The 23,426-nt window shown below is 39.0% G+C and overlaps 1 protein-coding gene across 1 annotated transcript in view; it reads left to right on the top strand.

Moving 5' to 3' along the window:
- The window catches only part of ABCA6 (ATP binding cassette subfamily A member 6), a 64,763-nt gene that overhangs the window by 26,427 nt on the left and 14,910 nt on the right, over positions 1-23,426 (top strand). The window contains exons 16-27 of the mRNA XM_056127257.1: positions 652-742; positions 1,531-1,670; positions 4,880-4,996; positions 6,655-6,844; positions 7,434-7,600; positions 9,795-9,928; positions 13,484-13,621; positions 15,820-15,927; positions 17,168-17,341; positions 17,525-17,638; positions 19,007-19,126; positions 21,501-21,578. Of these exons, the coding sequence (XP_055983232.1) occupies positions 652-742; positions 1,531-1,670; positions 4,880-4,996; positions 6,655-6,844; positions 7,434-7,600; positions 9,795-9,928; positions 13,484-13,621; positions 15,820-15,927; positions 17,168-17,341; positions 17,525-17,638; positions 19,007-19,126; positions 21,501-21,578 (1,571 nt within the window). The remainder of the gene's footprint in view (positions 1-651; positions 743-1,530; positions 1,671-4,879; positions 4,997-6,654; positions 6,845-7,433; positions 7,601-9,794; positions 9,929-13,483; positions 13,622-15,819; positions 15,928-17,167; positions 17,342-17,524; positions 17,639-19,006; positions 19,127-21,500; positions 21,579-23,426) is intronic.

Raw genomic sequence — 23,426 nt, 5'->3', positions numbered from 1 at the left:
ATTCTGTTCTCTTTCCCTGGGAGTGACTCTAATCTCTAGTAGTCTGGGGATGAAAGGAATCCATTCCCAAGATAGAATTCCTTACCCTCTGTACACTGGGTAAATTACAATTCGGCAAAAAAAGAAAGTTATTTTTTTCCAAATCATGTATACATTAATTTAACCAGCCAGATCTTTTTTAGTATATTTAGTTAGAAAATAATCATTCTTTAGCATCCAAAATAGAATATATGTCCAAAGAACTTGTGTTTTGTATTGCTTAGTTTTTCAAGAAATGTGATAAGGCACCTGGTTAGCTGGAATTTATAAGCTCATTTTAATGAAATAAAGATTTCTATCTATTCCAATTTTTAGATGCACATTAGATATAGTTATACCATCTAAAACTTCATCTATGTTTTTCAGAGAGGTATCAAATGACTACTAATATCCTTTTTCTTTCTTTTTTTTGTGCTTTTTGGGTCACAACTGGCAATGCATATGGGTTACTCCTGGCTTATGCACTCAAGAATTACTCCTGGCAGTGCTTGGGGACCATATGGGATGCTGGGAATCGAACCCGGGTCGGCCATGTGCAAAGCAAATATCCTACCCGATATGCTATTGTTCTAGCCCCCAATATTCTTTTTCTTTTGCTTCTTTTGGACTCAGATAGAAAACTAATCATGTCTGATGGAAGACTGAAGTGTGCAGGCTCATCTGTGTTTTTGAAGAGAAGATGGGGTCTTGGCTATAACTTGAGGTAAAAACTTGGGAGATGGGTTGGACGCATGTATTTTAATGTATTACATGCAATATATTGACAGTAGTTTCAATGCATTATATTTGATATAGATTCTTTCAACACTGTGTATACAAAGATGGACAACTATGAGAGAGAATTGGCTTGAGGCTTCCTTGCCACTGCACTAAGTAGACAGTGTTTCATGAATGTTCTCCCAGAAGCTACACTTCGGTGCATCTTAACTGATGCTAATGGGAGGCAGCATTTCCAGACCATCGGCTCAGGCCGTCTTCTCTCTTCAGGGCTGCTATACTATCAGTATCTAGGCAATTCTCTGTGTAGCCAGAGATTTTTCCTTCTCCCCACTGAGCTGAGCCATGTAATCCTATATCTTTTCATTCTTGCATAAGGCACACAGTCAAATAATTTCAGGCACTAGTACCAAAAAAATGGAAGTAAGTCAGGCAGCAAACAGTGAAGTGGAAAGTATGTTCAGGCTAAAGGAATTTGCAAAAGATTATATCCTGTAGCCAAAAAGCCATATATATTTGTTAAATTTACTACTTACTACTTACTACCAGATTCTATACAGTCTGGTGTAATAATTTCTCTGAGAAATTTCTTCTGCTTCGTGTTCTCTCCTCTCTATGTTTATCTTCATGTGTAATACATAGTTTCAATTATATCATTTATTTTTCCACGAAGCCAAATAAAGGAGTACTCAAAGTTTATACATTCAATAAAAACTTCTTTTGTGGAAGCAGTGAAAAAAATGCAAATGAATTTTCTTTTCTTTTCAATATTAGTTTGTACAGAAATGAATTATGTGATCCAGAAAAAATGACATCTTTTATTAATACTCACATCCCTGAAGCTAAATTAAAAGCAAAAGGCAAAGAAAAACTTGTATATGCATTGCCTTTGGAAAGAACAAACGCATTTCCAGGTAACTTAAATATGATTAGCATGGAATGTAATTTGCGGATAAGTATCTACCGACTGCTACATTTTTCACTGTTGAACGGATTGGAATTATGTTTTCTGTTAGTTTCTTTCAGTTGCAGAACTTAAGAGGAGTTTTAGTGCAATAAATGTATTTGGTAGTTGATGTCCCAAAGAACCAGTAAGAGGAGGGAACAAGAGAGGTAAGGGAAGGAAACCAGGTGAATGTACATACCAAAGTAATTTATAGCTCCAAGCTATTCAGGTCTTAAAGCACTGGAAGAAAGAAATGAGAAAATAAATAAATCCACTCAGACTAATCTCCTCAGGAGTGGTGAAAAATGAAGAATGTTTGTTTACCTTCCTTAACCACCACTGGCTAAGAGATGCTTGCAGAAGTGTTAAATTTCTAACCCTTCTGACTCATTAGCGTGCTTAGAAGTCCAGAAGAATGCCTTCATGCAGGTTTGCTGTATATTGGTGAGTATAGCAGGGAAGGGAATGGTAACTACCACCCTCCAGGTACTTACTATTGTTAGCCTTGTATTTTACTTTAATTGAGAAGGTGAGTTGTGAGAGGCCTCACAAAGATACACCTTTTCAAGTATTCACCTAGGAGAAGACACACTATAAAAGCTTTTGGGGAAGCTTATTCTTTTCATAACTAGATATATAGAATTAAATAAGACATACAATTCCCTACTTCTATGGATCCTACATTCCATGGAGTGGGGAATGGTGGAATCAGAGAACAAAGTAAAGCATTGTAATTGTATAAAAAATATTGTAAACAGAGTCATAGGAGTTAGAGGTAACTGTTGTCAGTTTGGGGTTGATGTAGAGGTCATAGAAGACAACTGAAAGAAACTGGCAAAAAAAATCCATATAGAGGGAAAATTAGAGTGTCTGGCATATTGAGAATTCAGAGAGGAGAATGGTAATTGGGGAATGGGTAGGATTTTAGTGTTATGTACCAAATTTTCTTTAATTTTCACATTAAAGTTATGTGTTATAATATGCTGTTATGCCTCTCAGAGAGCCCGGCAAGCTATCGAGAATATTCCACCTGCGTGGGCAGAGCCTGGCAAGCTCCCCGTGGCATATTCGGTATGCCAAAAACAGTAATGGCATTCCCCTGACCCTGAAAGAGCCTCTAATCATTGGGAAGAGATGAGTTAGAAGAGGCTGATAAAATCTCAGGGCTGGGAGAAATAGAGATGTTACTGGTGCCCGCACGAGAAAATCGATGAACAACGGGATTGTGATACAGTGATACAGTGATACAGTGAATATGTTGTAACACCATGTAGTTTAAGAAAACATCATCCATATACTGTAGGATCAAGGAAGGTTTAAAAGTTTGTAAGAGTTAGACCCAAAAAATTTAAGAGCAATTTAAGAGCGCTGGCTAAGAGACCCTGGGGTGAATCCCTAACAGATCATGAGAAGTACAACCGTCTCTGATAAGGGTTGCAAAAGCTTATCCTGAGCTATGCAAAAGGACAATTTGCCCTATGTGAGGCATGGCTGTAACTGTAGTTAAGCCTTATTGATGGATGGCTGTAAAACATCTTTTTTTAAACATAAGTCAAAATTTGTTGTTAATCTTGCTTCAACACTTTGGAATGTAGTTTCAGAGTATAACTACAACATCAGTTTTTGAATATTTGTCAGTGGATTAGAGTCCCGTGACCCAGACCCATCTCGACCTCTGAACCCACTGCACCGAAATCAAGTTCTGTCCTACTCCCCGTCTGTGTCTTGACTTTCTCATTGACAAAATCAGGCAGAACAATAGAGTTCACTCAAGTAGAGCATCAGAATCTGTGATGTGATGTGGTCTTTGATATTTTAAAATGTATCAAGAAACTATGGGAAGTCATTAAATGGGAGATTTGTGTGTTGAAACTTATATTTGCATTCTCTGGATATGAAATGTCATCATGGATGAACAAGAGTAGACATTGGGAAGTCAATCATTTTGGTTAGTATGGCTAAATTACCATTTTGGATGTATAGATAAAACTTTTCAATTGGGCTACTTTGGTCTACAAATGCTTGATAGAAATGTGTGCATTTGATACACATTTTGAAGCAAAAACATCTGTTCAGTGACCAATTTATGGAGCATAAGGAAATGTAGGATTTAAGAGGAACTTCTGGAATTTTGACTGGAAGGCTGGGTGGAAGTTGGTGCCATTTGTTGTGAAATGGTGGGTCAGATAGATAGAGCAGGAGAAATTTGTGCTCTAATTTGGAAATATGTGTTTTACACATGCTTTAAGACTCCCAATTTAGGATGTCAGTGACCAGGAATATGCAGTTGGCTATAGAACATTGGAAATAAGAGGACAGAGTGAGAATGAAATGTGGAATCATCAGCATCAGAGGCTTTAATGTAAAGGAATTGGAAGAGTGTACATAGATTGAGTCCTGAGACACTGGAGGAAATCAGAACAGAAATAGGAGCTAGAGAGATAGTCCATTGGGTAGGGCACTTGCCTAGCATACAGCCAACCTGTGTTCTATCCCTAGTATCCCATATGGTCACTCAAGCACCACCAGGAATGTTTCCTTAGTGCAAGTAGGAGAAACACCTGAGAATTGTCAGGTGTGGCCCCCAAAATAAAAATAAATTTTAAATAATTTTTTGTCGACTTGCTCGAGCGGGCCCAGTAACGTCTCCATTGGAGACTTTGTTGTTACTGTGTCTGGCATATCAAATACTCTCGGTAGCTTGCCGGGCTATCCGAGAGGGGCGGAGGAATTGAACTCGGGTCGGCCATGTTGGCTGCGTGCAAGGCAGACACCCTATCCGCTGTGCTATCGCTCCAGCCCATTTTTAAAAAAAACACAAATCAGAGTTAAACCTTGGTAGGATCAACAACAAATGTGTATGTTAGTTTGTGATGTAGAGGTGAGAGACAGACTTCTTTCTGACAGGTCTCATTCACCCCAGATTGTTTGAAGAATATTTGAGAACTGAAAATAGAAGATGGAATGTGAATAGTTTGAGGACAGAATGGGGAAAAATTCTGACATTTTCATTTCAAAGATAAAGAGCTTTCTAATAAAACTTTGCTTTTGCTTTTTGTGCTCTTTCAAAGACACATATCCTGAACAGTATTCTGCATCATCTCTTAAATATACTAATTTACTGTCTAGTCATAGATCAAGTATTTCCATTGTGTCTTATTTGCTGTGTTGCCTTAGAGCTTTTCAGTGATCTGGAACAGGGCGCTGGCCAGGGTGTGATAAGCTATGATGTTTCCATGTCAACGTTGAGTGACATCTTCATGAAATTAGAAGGAGGATCAGCTATCAGTCAAGGTAAACCCTCTTATTGCATTTATATACATAAATTTCCAATCAGTTATCAGTTTTCTACAAAGCCTTATTCACTCTGAAGAACATGGTAAATCCCGAATTTGACTCTGCTTGAGGGGAATGGCAGTCAGTGTCCCCCGATCTCATGAGAACTGAACATAGATCCCTTCTTGGAAAAGACAATATTACTCTTTGCAAACTATTTGCCTTCCATTTGGACAATTTTCTCCTATTTCCACATGTTCAGGGCTGCCTGAATTCATTTAGGACATAAAAGGCACTCAATGAGGGCTGTAAAGTCTGGGCAGATATTTCTATTAAAAATTTCTTTCTTTATGCATCTACTGATCATTCCAGCACCAAAGCTCCTACAGTGTCTGGTTGGGCAACACCTCCAAATTTCACAGACTGACAGCCCAGTAGAAGCACAGAAAATTCGATGGAAAAACTGAGTAGAAGCCCACTAAGCTCAGTGAACAGATAGAATAATACAGAAGGTTCAACTCACACCAAACAACTCAGTAAATTCTCAAGCCATGACTTTAGCAACACCTTTACAAGGCATATGTTGTAACGAGCAATATAAGCTATTTTATGCCTGCTAAGGGAGCAGACTTGGGGGTGGGTGAAAACTGGGGACATTGGTGGAGGGAGGAGTATGTTGGTGGTGGGATTGATGTTGGAATACTGAATACCTGAGAAAACAGCAATGTGAATAGCTCTGTAAATCATGATGTTTAAATAATGCCTCACTAAAATCAAAATGAAAATACAAAAAAATTCTTTACACTAGTTAACATACAACATTCTGCTGGGGTCTTAATGAGGAAAGGCAGGCTCACTTCCTGTGTTTTTTAATGGATGATACTGACAAGTGCTATAATGTATTATAATCTATGCCAGACATTTAGATCAGTCTGTGAATATGTGGCATGACCTCTCTATAATAATCAGCCTTTCGGCAAGTTTAAGGTATTGTTTTATGTATGAGAAAATCAGATCCATCAGCACTTTAATGATGTGCATCAAAATCATGCAAAATTAAAATCATGAAGTAAGGTAGGCTGGAATCAGACACAGGTATAATGGTCTCAAATTGGCCATTAGTGAAAAATATTTTACCTACACATCTAGGTTGCTGACAGCTTAATAGCAGACACACAGCATCAATAACTGACTAGTTCTATAGAGAGAAGCTCTTAGTATCCACCCAAATATTGTTACATCTGAGGCTTTCTGTCTTTTGAAAAACTGGACACATTGGGATCACCCATTAGTGAACTACTCATTTGAAATAAAATGAATTGTATTTTAACAGTGTGCTGAATGAATGTGGAAGTCACAACCTTCGTTAGTTTATAGCACCCTCTGCTTTGCATCCACAAACTAAGACAGTTTCTACCTCTACAAAAGACAAAGCTGTGATGCCTCAAGAACAGCATTAACAATAACAATGTGGGGCTGGGGTGATAGCACAGTGGGTAGGGTGTTTGCCTTGCACCCGGACAACCTGGGTTCGAATCCCAGCATTCCATATGGTCCCTAGAGCACCGCCAGGAGGAATTGCTGAGTGCAGAGCAAGGAAAGACCCTTGTGCATTGCTGGGGTGACCCAAAGAGCAAAACAAAAAACCAAAAAACAATAACAATGGGTGTGTGCAGATGCAGATTTTGAACACTCAGAAGTGATGAGAGACACCAAAAGTCTGCATGAAATGGAACAAGTTCACTCTTCATCCACTGCAATGAGGAAAGCTGTGAGTGCCATGGGTCTATGGCGAATGCAGGTCTGTGCAATGGCCAGGCTTCGTTTCTTAAAATTAAAGCATGGAAGAAAAGAGCTTTTGGCCCTGTGAGTATCAGAGTACTGCAGCTTTGTGAGATAATGAGTTTCCAAAAAGATAAAACGAAAATGGAATTTAAAATCATAACACCCGATTCAATATGTCTTTTTTTAACTTGTTTTTCATTTTTATTATTATGTTTTTAATGAATCACCGTGGGTACAGTTACAGACTTACAAACTTTCGTGCTTGCTTTTCAGTCATACAATGATCTAGTACCCATCCCTTCACCAGTGCCCATTCTCCACCACCAATGATCCCGGTATCCCTCCCACCACCCCCACCCATATTCAACATTTCTACATGGAAAAATGCATGAACATTTTGTATGGAAAAGTATAACCTGCGGTTTAAGTAACTGTAAATACCAGTATGTTGGCATTTGAGCAGCTACATACACTCGCCCGTTTCCTTTTCATCATTTGATAGCCTGGTGATTATGTAAAAACCAGCATTTAGTAACATAATTTCAAAATATTTGTCCCAATAATCATGGCATAGAATAGAATAGACATTTAATAAATATTTGTGAAATGTGTGTCTGATGAATACAATGGCTATAGATTTACAAAGTGATTTTTCCCCCTTCATTGATAGATTGTTGGTATTCGGAATTGCAATTTACCCTTTCATTATGGAAAGGATAGTGTATGGTCTCTTAGATCAAACGATTGACTGGGAATTTAAACCTGAGTTTTATTTCCTCTCTCCTGGACAACTTCCCCAAGAAACTCGTACCAGCCTGTTGATCATCAATAACACAGGTGAGAGGAAACAAAATTTAAAACCAGAACTTTCATTTTAATTGTTAAATGGCACATTGGAGAGGGGAAGAAAATTGTGAGAGAAGAAAACGTGCATGTATGCTTCATTCATAAACAAAATAGACCATACAGCTTTGGTCTGATTTGGAGCTGATGGGGCAAGGCGGGAAAAACCTTTCTAAAAGCTGTGGAGTAGAAGGCTGGAGTGATAATATAGTAGTTAGGGCACTTGTCTTGCACACAGCTGACATGGGTTCTATCTCCAGCATTTCTGATGGTCCCCTGAGCCCTACTAGGTTTGAGTCCTGAGCACAGAGTCAGAAGTAAGCCCTGAGCACTGCCAGGTGTTCTCCCCTCCCCAAATAACAAACCTTTGGGGGCTGGAGAGATAAATCAATGGGCAGAACACTTCTCTTGCATGCAGCTGACCTGGGTTCAATATTCAGCATTCCATATGGTTCCCTGAGGCCAGTCAGGAATGATATCTGAATATCCCAAAAGATTCACAAGCCAACAACCCCCCTCCACACTCCCCCGTACACACACATACACTAACTTGTGGAATAGAGAGTAGAGATACTTGAGTATCCATGTTGACTCAGCTACTCTATTTTCAATCCTCTTTGTTACAGTATCCTAATCTTCACCATAAATATGGCATCTTTATACCTAGTGACTCTCTGGCAGGATCTAGAAATTCATATTTGTATTTTTTCTAAATAATCCTTTCATCTGCCTAGTTCTTGGAATTTGAAAAAGCTCTCTGTTCTGTGCTGAGCAGAGGAGGATTCCAATGCCACCTTGACCTGAGTGCCTCTGACTGACCCAGAGGTGGATCTGATGGGTTATGGAGCCCGTCCAGAGCATCAGGACTGCCTCCCTGCCTCCCTGAGTCTGAACAGCTCGAATTTAAAGACCCAGTAAAGGGTTGCACCTTCACAACTTTTACTTCTGACTACTGCAAACTTTTACTTCTGACTACTGCAAACCAGGGAATTTTATCAGCTTATTTCTTTCTTGACCACAGGGCAGAGTCTGGCAAACTCCCCGTGGCGTACCAAATATGCCAAATACCAGTAAAAATTATGGGTCTCATTCTCCTAAATAACCTTGAATATAATCTCAGGGCTAGGATGAAAGAGACGTTACTGGGGCCTGCTCGAGGCAATCGACGAATAACAGGATGATGAAATGAAATGAAATGAATTTCTTTCTTATCTGCATTTTTTTAGGGGTACATAAAAATGTTCACCTGATTATATCACTCTTTGTATTTTCTACTTTCTAAGGGGAAAATATATTTATGTAATTAAAATATGCTTATGTAATATACAAATACCATATAGATATAAATATGTAAAATAAATGTGATATGCACATATTTTCTGTTAATTCAGAAAATAAAGGAGAAAGGGTAATATTTTAACAATCATTTTGCAGCTATATAATTGTGAGTATCCCTCAGATAACTGCTGTCTCCACAAATGTTTTGACTTCAAGTGGAGTTTTTGTTTTGTTTTGTTTTGTTTTGTTTTGGGTCACACCTGGTGAAGCACAGAGGTTCCTCCTGGCTCTGTACTCAGGAATTACTCCTGGCGGTACTCAGGAATTACTCCTGGCAGTGCTCAGAGGGCCATATGGGATGCTGGGAATAGAACCCAGGTCGGCTGAATGAAAGGCAAATGCCCTACCCACTGTGCTATTGCTCCAGCGCCTCAAGTGGATTTTTATGTTTTTATTTTTTACTTCTGTTTTTTGGGCCACACCTGGAAGTGGTCAGGGCTTACTTACTCTTGCCTCTGTGGTCAGGAATCACTCCTGGCAGACATCAGGGCACCATATGGGGTGACTGGAATTGAACCTGGGTTGGCCACATGCAAGTATCCTCTGTACTACCTCTCCAGCCCCTCAAGTGTACTTTTTTCAGCCATAGAATAGTGTGATCTGGTTTTCACAGTAACTTGCTAATTTGCGTTATAAAGAATTATGAAGTGAGCTAATTACACCAGGAGATTTGATAACAGAAGATGGCAGAGTGATTTCCTTCTCATGGGTCAATACTATGACTGTGATGCCTAATGCTTTGCTCTACTACCGTAAAATTATTGACAATGAACATGTGTAGAGTTTGTTTAAAATTTTTTATATGTTTTATTGCTTGTGTGTTTGTATGGTCTTCTGTTAATATTATTAGAATCAAATATTGAAGATTTTATAAAGTCAGTTAAACAACAAAATATACTACTGGAAGTAGACGACTTTGAAAATAGAAATGGCACAGAGGATCCATCATATAATGGAGTTATCATAGTTTCTGGTAAACAGAAGGTATGTGTGCCTTGCCTCACATTTTTGCTTTAATGAATAAAGTGCTACATTGTAACTGTTCAAAAAACTTAAGGAAGTCAGCCTGACTAGCACACAATGACTTTTCTAAAAACCATTGTGTAACGTTATTGAATAAACAGTAAAGTTTGCATTTTTGCACAAGATTTTTTTATTTTAAAAGGCCAATATTTTATTATTTGAATTAGATTTTTTTAAATTAGAAAGTAGCTAAATATAATTGTGATACTCAAACTCAAAGTATTGAACTTATAATTGCCAAACAATATTATTAGGAACTGAAGTTATATAGAAGACTAACCAGCTATGTGTATATGTATATACAGATGCATATATACACATATAACATTATGTATTATATATTATATAATCAATATATATAATCTATGTAATACTATATATCTAAATGGACTACACCCAGAAATCGGTAATGCTCTGGAGACCATGAAATACCAGTAATGGAACCAAGGACACCTGCAGGCAAATTATATACTTCAGCCTTTTGAACTGTGCCTGGTCCCTCCCACAAAATATGTTTGTATTCTTAGAAGAAACTTGATCACTCGACTTCCCGTTAATCGTCGATTTGCTTGAGCGGGTGCCAGCAACGTCTCCATTTGTCCCTGTCGCGTGCTAGTGTAGCCCAATGGCGTCTGTTCGTTCTAGGAACACGAAGAGCCTCAAAATGATCGTTCATGATCTTGATGAAGAAGTCTGACCATCTGGTAGGTGGCCTGCCACGTGGTCTTTTGACATCCTGTGGAATCCAGTCAGTAACGGCTCTAGTCCAGCAGTCGTCTCTAAATCTCATTACATGACGAGCCCATCTGATTTTTGACACCCTGGCAAACGAGACAGCGTCCCTGATTCTTGATTGCCAACGGAGGTCAAAACTCCGGATTCTTTCTCTCATTTGAATGAAACGTGATATTCCAAGCATAGCTCTTTCGATTCCTCTTTGGGAGACCCGAATAGCGTTCTCATCCTGTTTGCATAGGGCCCAGGTCTCTGAGGCGTATGTTAATGCAGGAAGAACAGTGGAATCAAAGAGATGTGCCCGGAGCCGGAGGTTCTTCGTCCTCTTAGCTATTTCTTCGACGCTCTTGAAGGCGTTCCAAGCCGCTCTCTTCCTCCTGCGCAGCTCGGGTGCCAGGTCATTTGTCATGTTGACTTCTCGACCTAGGTACACATAGCTGTTGCATTCGGAGATGGTCGTTCCGTTGAGAGCGAATGGGGTGTCAGGAATGAGGCTGTTTCTCATAAACATTGTCTTTGTAAGATTCAACTGTAGTCCTACCTTTCCACGCTCACAGTCAAAGTCGGCCAGCATTTGTGCCGCTTGGCTGATGTTTGGTGTTATTAAAACAATGTCATCAGCAAAGCGGAGGTGGTGTAGTTGCCCACCATTTATTTTCACTCCCATTCCTTCCCATTCCAGTCGTCGCATGATGTTCTCGAGGGTGACACTGAAGAGTTTCGGTGAAATGGTATCACCCTGCCAAACCCCACTCTTGACATCAATGATTACTTCTTTGTAGAATGGTGAGATCCTGGTAGTGAATCCGTAATACAGCTCACGGAGGATCCTGATGTATTGAGTTTGAATGCCCTGATTGGCTAGGGCTTCAATGACCGCTTCTGTCTCAACAGAATCAAAGGCCTTCTTCAAATCAATGAACGTTAGACAGAGCGGCATCTTGAACTCCCGAGAAACCTCAATGAGCTTGGTTATCATGTGGATATGGTCGATGGTGCTGAATCCTTGTGGAACCTGGCTTGCTTGCATGGTTGTCCTTCATCTAGTGTTCTGCCAATCCTATTCAGGATGACTCGAGTGAACAACTTGTAGATGACAGACAATAGGCAGATTGGGTGATAGTTGCCAATGTCATGGATGTCTCCCTTCTTGTACAGTAGTACAGTCCTGCTGGTTTTCCACTGGGATGGAACCTTGCATTCAGACAGGTAGCATGTGAAGAGCCGAGCCAGCGTATTGATGAGTACTGATGGCAGGTTCTTCAGGTGTTCAGTTCTGACCTTGTCTGGGCCAGGTGCTGTTCATTTCTTTACTGACGAAATGGCGTGTCGGATTTCTGAAGGGAGAACATTGGGAATAACATATCCATCCTGTGGAATTTGGTGTGTCAGCAGGTGGACATGGCTATCGAAGAGATTTGAGTAGAAATCTCAAATGGAGATTTCATGGATAATCTTCTCCATTGCCCTTCTGGAAGATGGTTTTAGAAGAAAAACCATTAAATATTATTTGAGCCATATGAAACCTATAAGACAAAAGTGTTTCCAGTCTACTATCTCAAGATATTTGGATTTGGATAAAGAGCAAATCAAAAGAGATCTCTCAGCAAAAATGAGTATTGAGAATACTTCCTAACCATCAGCAACTCTCTACTTCTTGTACTCCAATAAAAAATTGGCTGCCACATTAAATAAAACTACATCTGTTTCTGATTATAAGGAAATAAAAGCAAAAACAGAAGCAAAAAGAGGAATCATTGAATTAGTTTCCACCTACACTTTATGTCAAAAACAATGTCATCTTGTTACCAGTTTGGAAAATGATATTTTGTTTGTTTTGGGGGTGCACACCCAGTGGTGCTCAGACTTACTCTTGGCTCGGTACTCAGGAATCACTCCTGGCAGATATGGGGTATCAATTGGGGTGGTGGGGATCGAACCCAGGTCAGCCATGTACAAGGCAAACGCCCTACCTGCTACACTATCTCTCCAGCCCCCAGGAAATGATATTTCTTGATAGCTTATTGGTACTTAATTACTTCTCTAATATGCTGATGCATGAAAGGTTAGATGTCCACTGTCCTCCGTTGTTCATCAATTTGCTAGAGTGAGCACCAGTAATGTCTCTATTGTGAGACTTGTTGTTACCATGTTTGGCATATCGAATATGCCACGGGGAGCTTGCCAGGCTCTGCCGTGTGGGCAAGATACTCTCAGTAGCTTGCCGACTCTCTGAGAGGAACGGAGGAATCGAACCTGGGTCAGCTGCGTGCAAGGCAAATGCCCTACCCGCTGTGCTATTGCTCCAAATCGTGGTTAAATAATATAGTCCATCTTTATTGAGATACCAATATTTTCATAAACATCAAGAACAGAAACATTCTGAGAAAGTGCGAAAACACTTCATTTTGATCATGAGGATTGGATGAACTCTAGCAAAAGATCTCTATTCGAAAGTCCCCGTTCAGTTGCTTTGTGGTTGTTGATGTTTTGCATTCAGGCTGTCTGTTAGAATCGCTTTAAAGTTCCCTTTGCTGATATTTTCTCATGGGTGAAATGGGGACAAGATGATCTAAAACTAGTAACACTAATTAAAATTGCCAAATGTATGTGACATCTCTATGATGGTCTTAGACGCATGAAACTGAAATTTACTGGACTGTTAACTTAAAGATGGTCACATAGCTAGAAGGTAGCACTGTTTGAATCTTATTTATAAAATCTTTGTCGGTGATTTAGAATCAACATGCTTTATTTTAGTTGTCTCTGCTTCGGTTGCAGGATTATAGATTTTCTATTGTGTGCAACACCAAACGACTGCATTGTTTTCCTATTCTCATGAACGTCATCAGTAATGGGCTACTTGGAATGTTTAATCACACACAGTATATTCGAATGGCGAGAAGCACATCTACTGTAGTAAGTACCAGATGTGTTCATTCTGAACAAAGAGAAATTTGACAAGCAATCTGTTTTTATCTCCCTAGCTTTTGGATATTAATGACTTATACATCATGAAAATCAATATTTTGTACCATTATCTTATTTTTTTCACTAGTAAAATTTATTTTTATTGAGGTATCACGATTTACAATAATAATGAAGCTGTTATTTTGCAGTTGCAGAGCTACTTTCCAATCCTTCCACCAGTGTGTTAAGATCCCTCCACCATTATCCCATAATCAGCTCTACTGATCATCTCAGAATTTGTTTCCATTGGGGATTGCCTAATTACCCTCCCTTTAATTGAATCACCCCTTTTAATGGAACCACTTTAATTGAGATACACAGTTACAAAGCTGTTCATGGCTAGGTTTCAGTCATACATTGTTCCAACACCCAACCCTTCACCAGTGCACTTTTCCCACCCAGTTTCCCTCATGCCACCACCACTGTCCAGCCAGAGTATACTGCAAGCTCTCTCTATCCCCCTCTTTCTTTCTTTCTCTTTCTTTTCCCCTCCCTCCCTCCCTCCCTCTCTCCCTCCCTCCCTCCCTCCCTCCCTCTCCTTTTGCAATATAGGTACTGAGAGGTTATCAAGTTTCTTCCTTTACCTACTTTCAGCATGCCATTCTTACTCAGAGTGATCAGTTCCAACAATCTTTTGTCATGGTGATCCCTTTTCTATTTCAACACCTGCCCCCCCCACACCCCACACCATCCCTCTGCCACCTTGAAGTAAGCTTCCAACCGTGGGCCAGTTTTCCTGATCCTTGTTTCTACTGTCCTTGGACATTAGTCTCACACTGTCACTGTCACTGTCCTCTTATTGTTCATCAATTTGCTCGAGCGGGCCCAGTAACATTGTGAGACTTGTTAACTGTGTTTGGCATATCGAATATGTCACGGGTAGCTTGCCAGGCTTTGCCGTGTGGATGAGATACTCTCCGTAGCTTGCCAGGCTCTCCGAGAGGGGCATAGGAATCGAACTTGGGTGGGCCATGTCAGCCACATGCAAGTCAAACGCCCTACCCGCTGTGCTATTGCTCCAGTCCAGTCTCACACTATGTTTTTTTAAAAATATATATCCCCCAAATGAGTGCAATCATTCTATGTCTGTCCCTCTCCCAACTCATTTCACTCAGCATGACACTCTCCATGTGAATCCATTTATAAGCAAATTTCATGACTTCATTTTTTTGGTGGCTGTATAGTATTCCATTATGTAGATGTACCATTGTTTCGTTATCCAGGCATCTGTTCTCAGGCACTTGGGTTATTTCCAGATTCTGGCTATTGTGAGTAGTGCTGCATTGAACATAGAAATGGAGATTTTTTTTTCTACAGTGTGTTTTTGGGTCCCTAGGGTATATTCCCAGAACTGGTATTGCTCAGTCATAGGGAAGCTCAATTTCTAATTTTTTGGAGGAATGCTCATATTGCTTTCCAAGAAAGGGTTGGACCAGGGGGCATTCCCACCAACAATGAATGAGAATCCCTTTCTCCCTACATCAGCACCAGCATTGGTTGTTCTTCTTTTATGTCTGCCAATCTCTGTGGTAATCCCTCTATTTTTTATAGACTGCATATTTATGATATTATATACTATTTATCTTTTACTTTCCGACTCACTTCCAATCCCATCTAAGTTGCAGAAAAATGCGCAACCTTTCCATCTCGTCCTCATAGCCCATTTGGTCTCCATATTTACTTCCACGGGGTTTTAATGCTTTAATCCTTCTTGACATGCACCCTCAAATGTCCCAGTTGTATATTTTATGTCTCTTTTTTCCTAGGAGGTGAAGCCTTGTGCTCAAAGATCACAAATTATCCCCCCTCAGCTCCATCCATAAATGTTGATGAACTATATGTAAAATAGCACAGCGGGTAGGGTGTTTGCCTTGCACGCAGCCAACATGGCCGACCCGAGTTCGATTCCTCCACCCCTCTCGGAGAGCGTGGCAAGCTACCAAGAGTATTCGATATGCCAGACACAGTAACAACAAAGTCTCCAATGGAGACGTTACTGGGCCCGCTCGAGCAAATCGATGATCAACGGGAGGGCCTTTACTTTTTTTACTTTTTCCAATACATGAAAAAACACATTCATATGATTATTAGTATTTGCTTCATTTGCTAAAATTGTCCCTAATTTAAAGTACCATTTCTATCAACAGTTACTTTTGTTGAGCTGGTTTGGGCTGCCTGAGAGTACCATTTTCTTGTTTTTGGTGGTCTGCAACATTTCTCCTTACTTTGCCATGAGCAGTGTCGGCGATTACCAAGTAAGAGGGAATGATGGGGGCGTGTTAAAAAAAAAGATATTTGAGATACTTCAGTCCTAGTTGTCAGTGCTGTGCATTCAAAACATTTTCCTGTGAAAAAGCCATTTAAATGTATTCCTAATTTAAATAATAACTTAATTTTTCATCTCTTTCAAGTGTGGTGCATTTTTAAGTCAAATTACTTTTTCATTTTAGAATTACAGTAAAAACGCAATCATTTCATAGCAATTCAAGTTAATGTATACTTTCAAAGAGGAACATTATAAAACTTCAACTGTATTATTTCCCTAACTATTGGAAGAAATCATTTAGATTGGAATTGAGGACGAAATTTAAAACCTGAGTAGTTCTTCTGCAAGAGTGAACACAACTTTTAGAATTATATTTATTTATATTTGGTTATGTCCATTACCTAGGTAAAGGAGTTAAAACAGATTTGGAGCAATCATCCCTCACTGTTCTGAACCATCAACTCTTCCAGAATATATTTGGGTTATGGAGAATTTATTTTTCTTTGGAGCACACAATAACTTTTAGCAGAGGACTGATTTTTAATCATTATGGTAGCCACTATTCTTGAGGCGTGTGTGTGTGTGTGTGTGTGTGTGTGTGTGTGTGTGTGTGTGTGTGGAGAAGGGACTGAACCCAGGGCCTCACATATGCAAGGAAAATGCTTAGCTTAGAAATGTATCCCCAGCACACTTTTCTATTCCTACTTTTGGAGGATGGAGACAGTCAAAGAGAGCTCAGAAAATTCTAGAGCCATTCCTGTTGATATTTGGCCAACCAGAACAGACAGGCTAACTCTCTGTCCTGAGAATGCAGTACTGTTTGGGCCCTGTCATGCTGGGAACCACCAGTGCCATACCTGTTATTCCTGCCATACCAGGAACCATGCAGTACTGGGAATCGAACTGGAGTCCCATGCAAAGTACATAGCCTTGACCACTGTGCTACCTTCCTGGTCCCCACATTTCTGTTCTTTATTTGTGAACTCAGGTGGTTGCGAATAAAGTTTATAAAATTCAAAAATACTCTCCTTCAACGTCAAGTTCCCACATAATAAGCACCTAAACTAAAATTTTTCAGGAAAAAATTCTTAGAAGTTTTAAAATGCTGAGAGTAATTTTAATTCTAAGTTTAATTTAGGCTACTTATATTTTTTTCTAATGTGCTTGTTTTGGATTTGGATGTGAACTGATCCTCTAAATATCTTTCTATTTATTTTTTTTTTAATCAGAAAAGTTGTAAGTCCCAACTATGGACTTCCGGACTCTTTCCTTCTGCTTACTGGTGTGGACAGGCACTGGTTGATGTCACCCTTTATGTTTTTATTCTCATTTCTCTTAATCTAATTGTAATACTTGAAGCTATTCAGGACATTCATCTATCGGGACTAATTTTGTTTGCCTTGGTAAGTAATATCTTATGCAAACAGCATCAGGACATTCACAAAATGTATCTAACAGTAATATTTCATATAATTAAAATAGTTTTATTTTGTGACACATAATTTTTAAACCATGAATAATTCATGCAAAATAGATATTTTAAATATTTCCTGTTTTAACCTTGATATTATTTGAATTATTTTCAGGTTGTAATTATGCTTGGTTTTGCAACTTCTCTGGTCTTCATGACATATGTGATATCATTTCTTTTTCGCAAGAGGAGAAAAAATAGTGGCATTTGGTCATTTGCCCTCTATTTTGTAAGTACAGTTACAAACATGTAAATAGAGTATCTTTGAAGCTGGAGTGATAGTACAGTGAGGAGGGCTCTTGCCTTGCATGTAGCTAACCCAGGTTTGATCCCCAGTACCACATATAGTTCTCTGAGCCCTTCCAGGAGTGATACCTGAGTGCAGAGCAAGAGTAAGCCCTGAGAACTTCTAGGTGTGGACCCCCCCAAACAAAAATAACAACAAAGAACAAAAATAGAACAATAGTTTTAAAAAATAAACTAAAAAGAAATAGTGTCCATTCCAAAACTTTCAATGCAATTCATATATAATCATCGTTGTCTTGAGCTATGGGAAAGTTGATACCTTAGATATACACTACACAAGGGAGAGAGAAGTAGAACTTATTGATGAGTCATGCCTTGCATGTGGCTGACCCCAGTTCAATCCCCACCATCCCATATAGTACCCTGAACACCACCAGGAGTAATTCCTGAGTGCAGAGATGGGAGTAACCCCTGAGCACTGCCAGGTATGGCCCAAAACAAAACAAAACAAAATAAGAAAACATTCTCACATATATCCAGCAAAGATGGATAAAGAGTTCACATGTACACTTCATGTTTTACACAACTTTCAGTTACGAATAAAACTGATCAGGATGGCTGCGGATATGTCTGTTTCTGTGAAAAATCTATCTTTTATCCTGTACTTAGTATAACTAAAACCTTGCTGTTGTTAAGAACTGAGGTCAATTTTTAATTCCTCATGAGATTGTTTAAAGTGTATATCATGCTGGTGACTAGAATAGCTGTCCTTTGGTGATAGTGGGTGTGATCGGAACGTCAGCAGATGTCTCCACATCTTTGAGTGAATTCATAGTCTCTAGTGATTTTGTATCCATGACACTGTCCCAGCTGTGACAACTTCATGGGTTGTCACATGAGATGTGACAACATCTCATCCCCTATTTAAAGAGGAATCAATCTTTCAGGCCATATTTTCAGCCCAATAGTGGAAGAACCTTCTTAGCCTACTGAGTTGTAGACCATGTCCTTGATGAAGATTGGACCCTGTCTTATCCCAATAGCTAAGAAGGAGAAAATGACACACTTGTGTATGTATTTGTAAATCTAGTGGAATAAGAGAAGTCACTTAATTGGACTTAATGGGAGTTTCAGAAATGAGTGATTTGGGAGAACAATACAGAATGTGAGGTCATGAAAATACAAAACTATGATGACATGAACCTCTAGATGTACCTTGGCAAAGAGTTTGCAGAGATTGTTTAAAGGAAGGGAGTTCTTTGGATTTGCCATCTTACATGCTTATCATGCATCTGAAATACCAATGGACTGATTAAGACTGATAAACACTATATTTCAACTTGCTTCGTAGGTCTCACTCATCCTCTTTGATACCATTGTTATGCATGAGTCGCGTATACCCACTTACATTACTGCTATGATATTTTTTCCACCCATTATCTTGATTGGATTTATAAGAGTTATTGTGGAGGTAAGAAATGTTTCCAACTCTGTCATTAATATTAAATTGGCACCCTAACTATTAAAGTGTTTTCCCAAGTCTATAGAGAAAAGAATGTGATTAATGGTTTCTTGAAGGTGAGAACAGTAAAAATGTATGAGATGATCTTTTGGGGGCAATGAGAATATTCAAAAGTTGATTTGTGGCAATGTATTTCTAATGCCTTGCATATTCTGAAAATACTTGTGTACTTAAAAAGGATAAATTTTATGGTATGGGAGATTAACTTCAATAAGGGCATTAAGTTTTGCTATATGAGCTTTGCAGAAAACAGTTATTATCAATTGCTAAAGATAATGCCAGATTGAAAAAAATCATCTAGCTTAATGAGTGTTATTCATTTAAAGAATGCATTCTTGTACAGTAGCATGTTGGGGGCCAGAAAGATGGTAAGGTGCTTGCCTTACATACAGCTAATTCCAGTTGAATCCCAGGCACCACGTATGCTCCCTGAGTACTTCTGGGAGTGACTTAGCACAGAATCAGGGGTAAGTCCTGGTCCTCAAACTCCTCAAAGATATCTATTGAAAGCTATACTGTATTAGTAATCAGAGGTTCCTGATAAACAAGATAGCATAGTCCATCCTTTCACAGAACTTGGTGAATACAAAGACAGAACAACCAAAACTAATCAAGGCAAAATGGAAGGAAAAACTGCTGAGGACAGATATTTAAAAAAAAGGACTGATGTCCTCTGGAGAGTTCGTGTTTAAAGTCTCCCAACTCTTTTGGGAGAAGCAGTGTTTAAAGTCGTGAACAGTAGTAAAAATTAAAGGAAAATATCAAATTATCTTATCCATGGAGTATCAAGGAACAGTAAAGTAGTTTCAAAAGGACAACAATAGTAGATTCTGAGAGGCTTCCAAAGAAGAGAGTTTGCTAAATCCTGGGTTAAGGGAGCGAGAGGGAGTGGACCTAGAGACAGTGATGGAAAGATACTGATACTCTAGTGGTAGGTGTGGAATTGCACGTTTCATTCTTAGAACATAAATATTGTCAGTATTATAAAATTTGGCGACTAAAAGTTTAAAAACTTGAAAATAAAAAAATTTACCAAATGTGACAAAAGACAAGCATGTTCTGTAGAGGAAAGCAAAAGAATATATACAGGAAAAATAAGGAGACATTAAAGAGACAATATGATCCAAATGGAAACAGGTGTAGGAGAAGTCACTAGCTCAGCGAGGGACATAATGTGAGAGCCTGGAAATATTCTGAACGAAGTGTCAATAAGGGAAGCACATTCCCAGTCATCCATATTCTTAGGCTCCTAAAATACACTTGAAAAAAAATACCTTTCCATTGACTGAGAGATGCCTGAAATTCTATTTGAAAATCCCTTCTATAGCTTAAAAGCATTTCAACCTAAAATATCAGTTGATCTGCTAGATGAAATATGTCAAACCGGATCCGGCACACATTTCTAGGAATGAATCATTTTTTAATTTTTGTTTTTAGCAAGATAATAAGAGTTTAATAAACAACTTTTTCAGTTCATATGATATCCAGTGTTTCACTTCATCACTCCACAAGAATAAATCAATGGCTGCTTCCACACAAAAGTCTGGTTTTCACTTTCTTCTCACATTTTCTTTGCATATTACACACAATCTTTTATGGCATTTTAATTCCTAGGATTCACCTTATTAAAAATTAAATAACCAATATCCTTTCTTTAAAAGTATAAAGGGGTCCAGAGTGATGGTACAGTGGCTACAGTGTTTGTCATACACAAAGCCATCCCAGGTTCAATCCCAGGCACTCCATACTATCCCCTACACTCTGCCAGTAGTGATTCCTGAGTGCAGAGTCAGGAGTATGCCCAGAGCACAGCCAGTATGGCCAAATAATAATAATAATGAGTTATTTTTAAATATGATTTTTTATTCGAAGCATCATTATTTACATTATGTTAATTATATGGTTTTGTACATAAAATGTTCCGTCACTTCACCCTTCAACAAAATTTTTGCCCACTATTATCTTAGAGTCCCCTCCTGACCACCCTTCATGCCCCCTGACACCCCTGCCTTGGTAAGCTCAGTTCTGTAGATCAGTTTCTCAGGTTCTGTTGTCTTTGACCATTTGTTATTCATATACTATGTTCCTTTATGTCTCACATATGAGGGAGATCACTCTGCATCTGTCCATCTCCTTCTGTCTGACTTCATTCAGAGTAATACCCCACAGTTACCACACTACCTGATTGTAAATTGCATGATTTTGTTTTGTCTTGTATCCAAGTAGTATTCAGTTGTGTATCTATAACCCAGGAATATGTAAAATTCCGTATTACTTAAATAAAACTGATATATTTCCACTTGACCACTTTTTGTCTTTGCAGAAAAACTACATGTATCACGAAAGTGTGGAAGATACAGCTATTACCATTAGTGGTGCAGATTTTCTACTCTGTCTCATAGTAAGGATTTCCTGTATAAATCACAACCCATTTTGATCATTAGCATTGACTACAACAACTCTTTGATCTGATCTGATCTATGCTTGCCTTGGGAGCATCTTTAAGATTGTCTTATATGAAGTAATTGGAGTCGTGTATGATTCTAAATCCTGCTTATTTATTTATTTATTTTAAATTTTTATTAGTGAGACACCATGAGGTACAGTTGTAGACTTACAAATTTTTGTGCTTGGGTTTCAATTATACAATGATCAAATACCCATCCCTCCACCAGTGCCCATTTCCCACCACCACGGATCCCAGTATCCCTCATACCCCCCCCCCCATCCCCTCCATCCCACCCTGCCTCTGTGGATTCTGCTTATTTTGATTTTCTTCCCTATTCTTATTTTTGTATTGTGGGCCAGATCCAGCATTGCTCATGGTTGCTCACAGAGGTGTCTAGTGGACCATAAGGTTCTGGGGATGAAACCTAGGTATCATGTATGCAAAGTATGCTCTGAGCTCCTTGCACTAGCTCTCTCCACTGTCCTCAATTCTAGTCATTTTTGTACGCATGAATGAACCTATATCTAGAATTAAATTGTATTGCCATGGTTATTTATCCTGTTTTCAGCCACCTCCCAATTAGAAAGACTTTATAAAGCATATGTGCACAGTACAATGTAAATCCTTTCTATTGAAACTAAAAGGACACAGTTGAATAAAAAAAGGGGAAAGGGGAAATGATCATATTGCATATTTACAGGCTGAGGAAATCTACTATCTGACTATGATATTAGTACTTGCTAGGCACAAGAGCAAACAGCCATACAAGTCATGAATCTTACCTTTAGTGGAGGAGGCAGAAAATGAACCAAATGAATAACATATGCTATGTCAGGTGCATGGTCAAGAAAAGTTTGGTTGAGGAACATAAGATCTGATGGTGGCAAGAAGTAAGATGTATTTGATCTGCCATTTGACCCAGCTATAGCACTCCTGGGAATATATCCCAGAGAGGCAAAAAGGTATAGTCGAAGTGACATCTGCAATTGTTTGTTCATTGCAGCACTCTTTACAATAGCCAGAATCTGGAAAAAACCTGAGTGCCCAAGAACAGATGACTGGTTAAAGAAACTTTGGTACATTTACACAATGGAGTACTATGTAGCTGTTAGAAAAGATGAAGTTATGAAATTTACATACAAGTGGTACTACATGGAAAGTATCATGTTAAGCGAAATGAGTCAGAAAGAGCGGGATAGACACAGAAAGATTGCATTCATCTGGGGAACATAAAGCAACAAAAAGGGAGACTAACACCCAGGAATGGCTGAGATTAGTACCAGGATTTTTGCTCCATGACTGGAAGGCCAGCCACACGTACTAGGTGAAAAGGAAGCTCAGATAGAGAAGAGAGCACCAAATAAAGGGAGTTTTGAGGACCCCCCCAGGGTGGGAGAAGCATGCTAAAAGTAGACTATAGACCAAACATGATTGCCACTCAGTGCCTCTCTTGCAAAACACAGTACCCAAAAGAAGAGAGAGAGAACAAGGGGTAATACCCTGCCACAGAGGCAGGATGGGACGGGGGGGATGGGGGGTGGGGGGATGCTGGGACCCGTGGTGATGGATGATGGGCACTGGTGGAGGGATGGGCACTTGATTATTGTATAACTGAAACTCAAGCACAAAATTTGTAAGTCTATAACTGTACCTCATGGTGTTTCACTAATAAAAAAAGAAAAATAAATTTAAAAAAGTGCTCACTATAAAAAAATAAAATTGTTCACTATAAAAAAAAAGAAGTAAGCTGTAGGAATAGCTAGGAGAAGAACATTCCTGAAGAAGGGGTAAAGCATGACT

The sequence above is a fragment of the Sorex fumeus genome, unplaced genomic scaffold (assembly GCF_029834395.1).
Source record: "Sorex fumeus unplaced genomic scaffold, SorFum_2.1 ptg000063l, whole genome shotgun sequence".
In the NCBI taxonomy this organism is placed as follows: domain Eukaryota; kingdom Metazoa; phylum Chordata; class Mammalia; order Eulipotyphla; family Soricidae; genus Sorex; species Sorex fumeus.
Note: the sequence above shows the minus strand (reverse complement) of the source record. Positions and strands in the feature narration are given on the sequence as shown.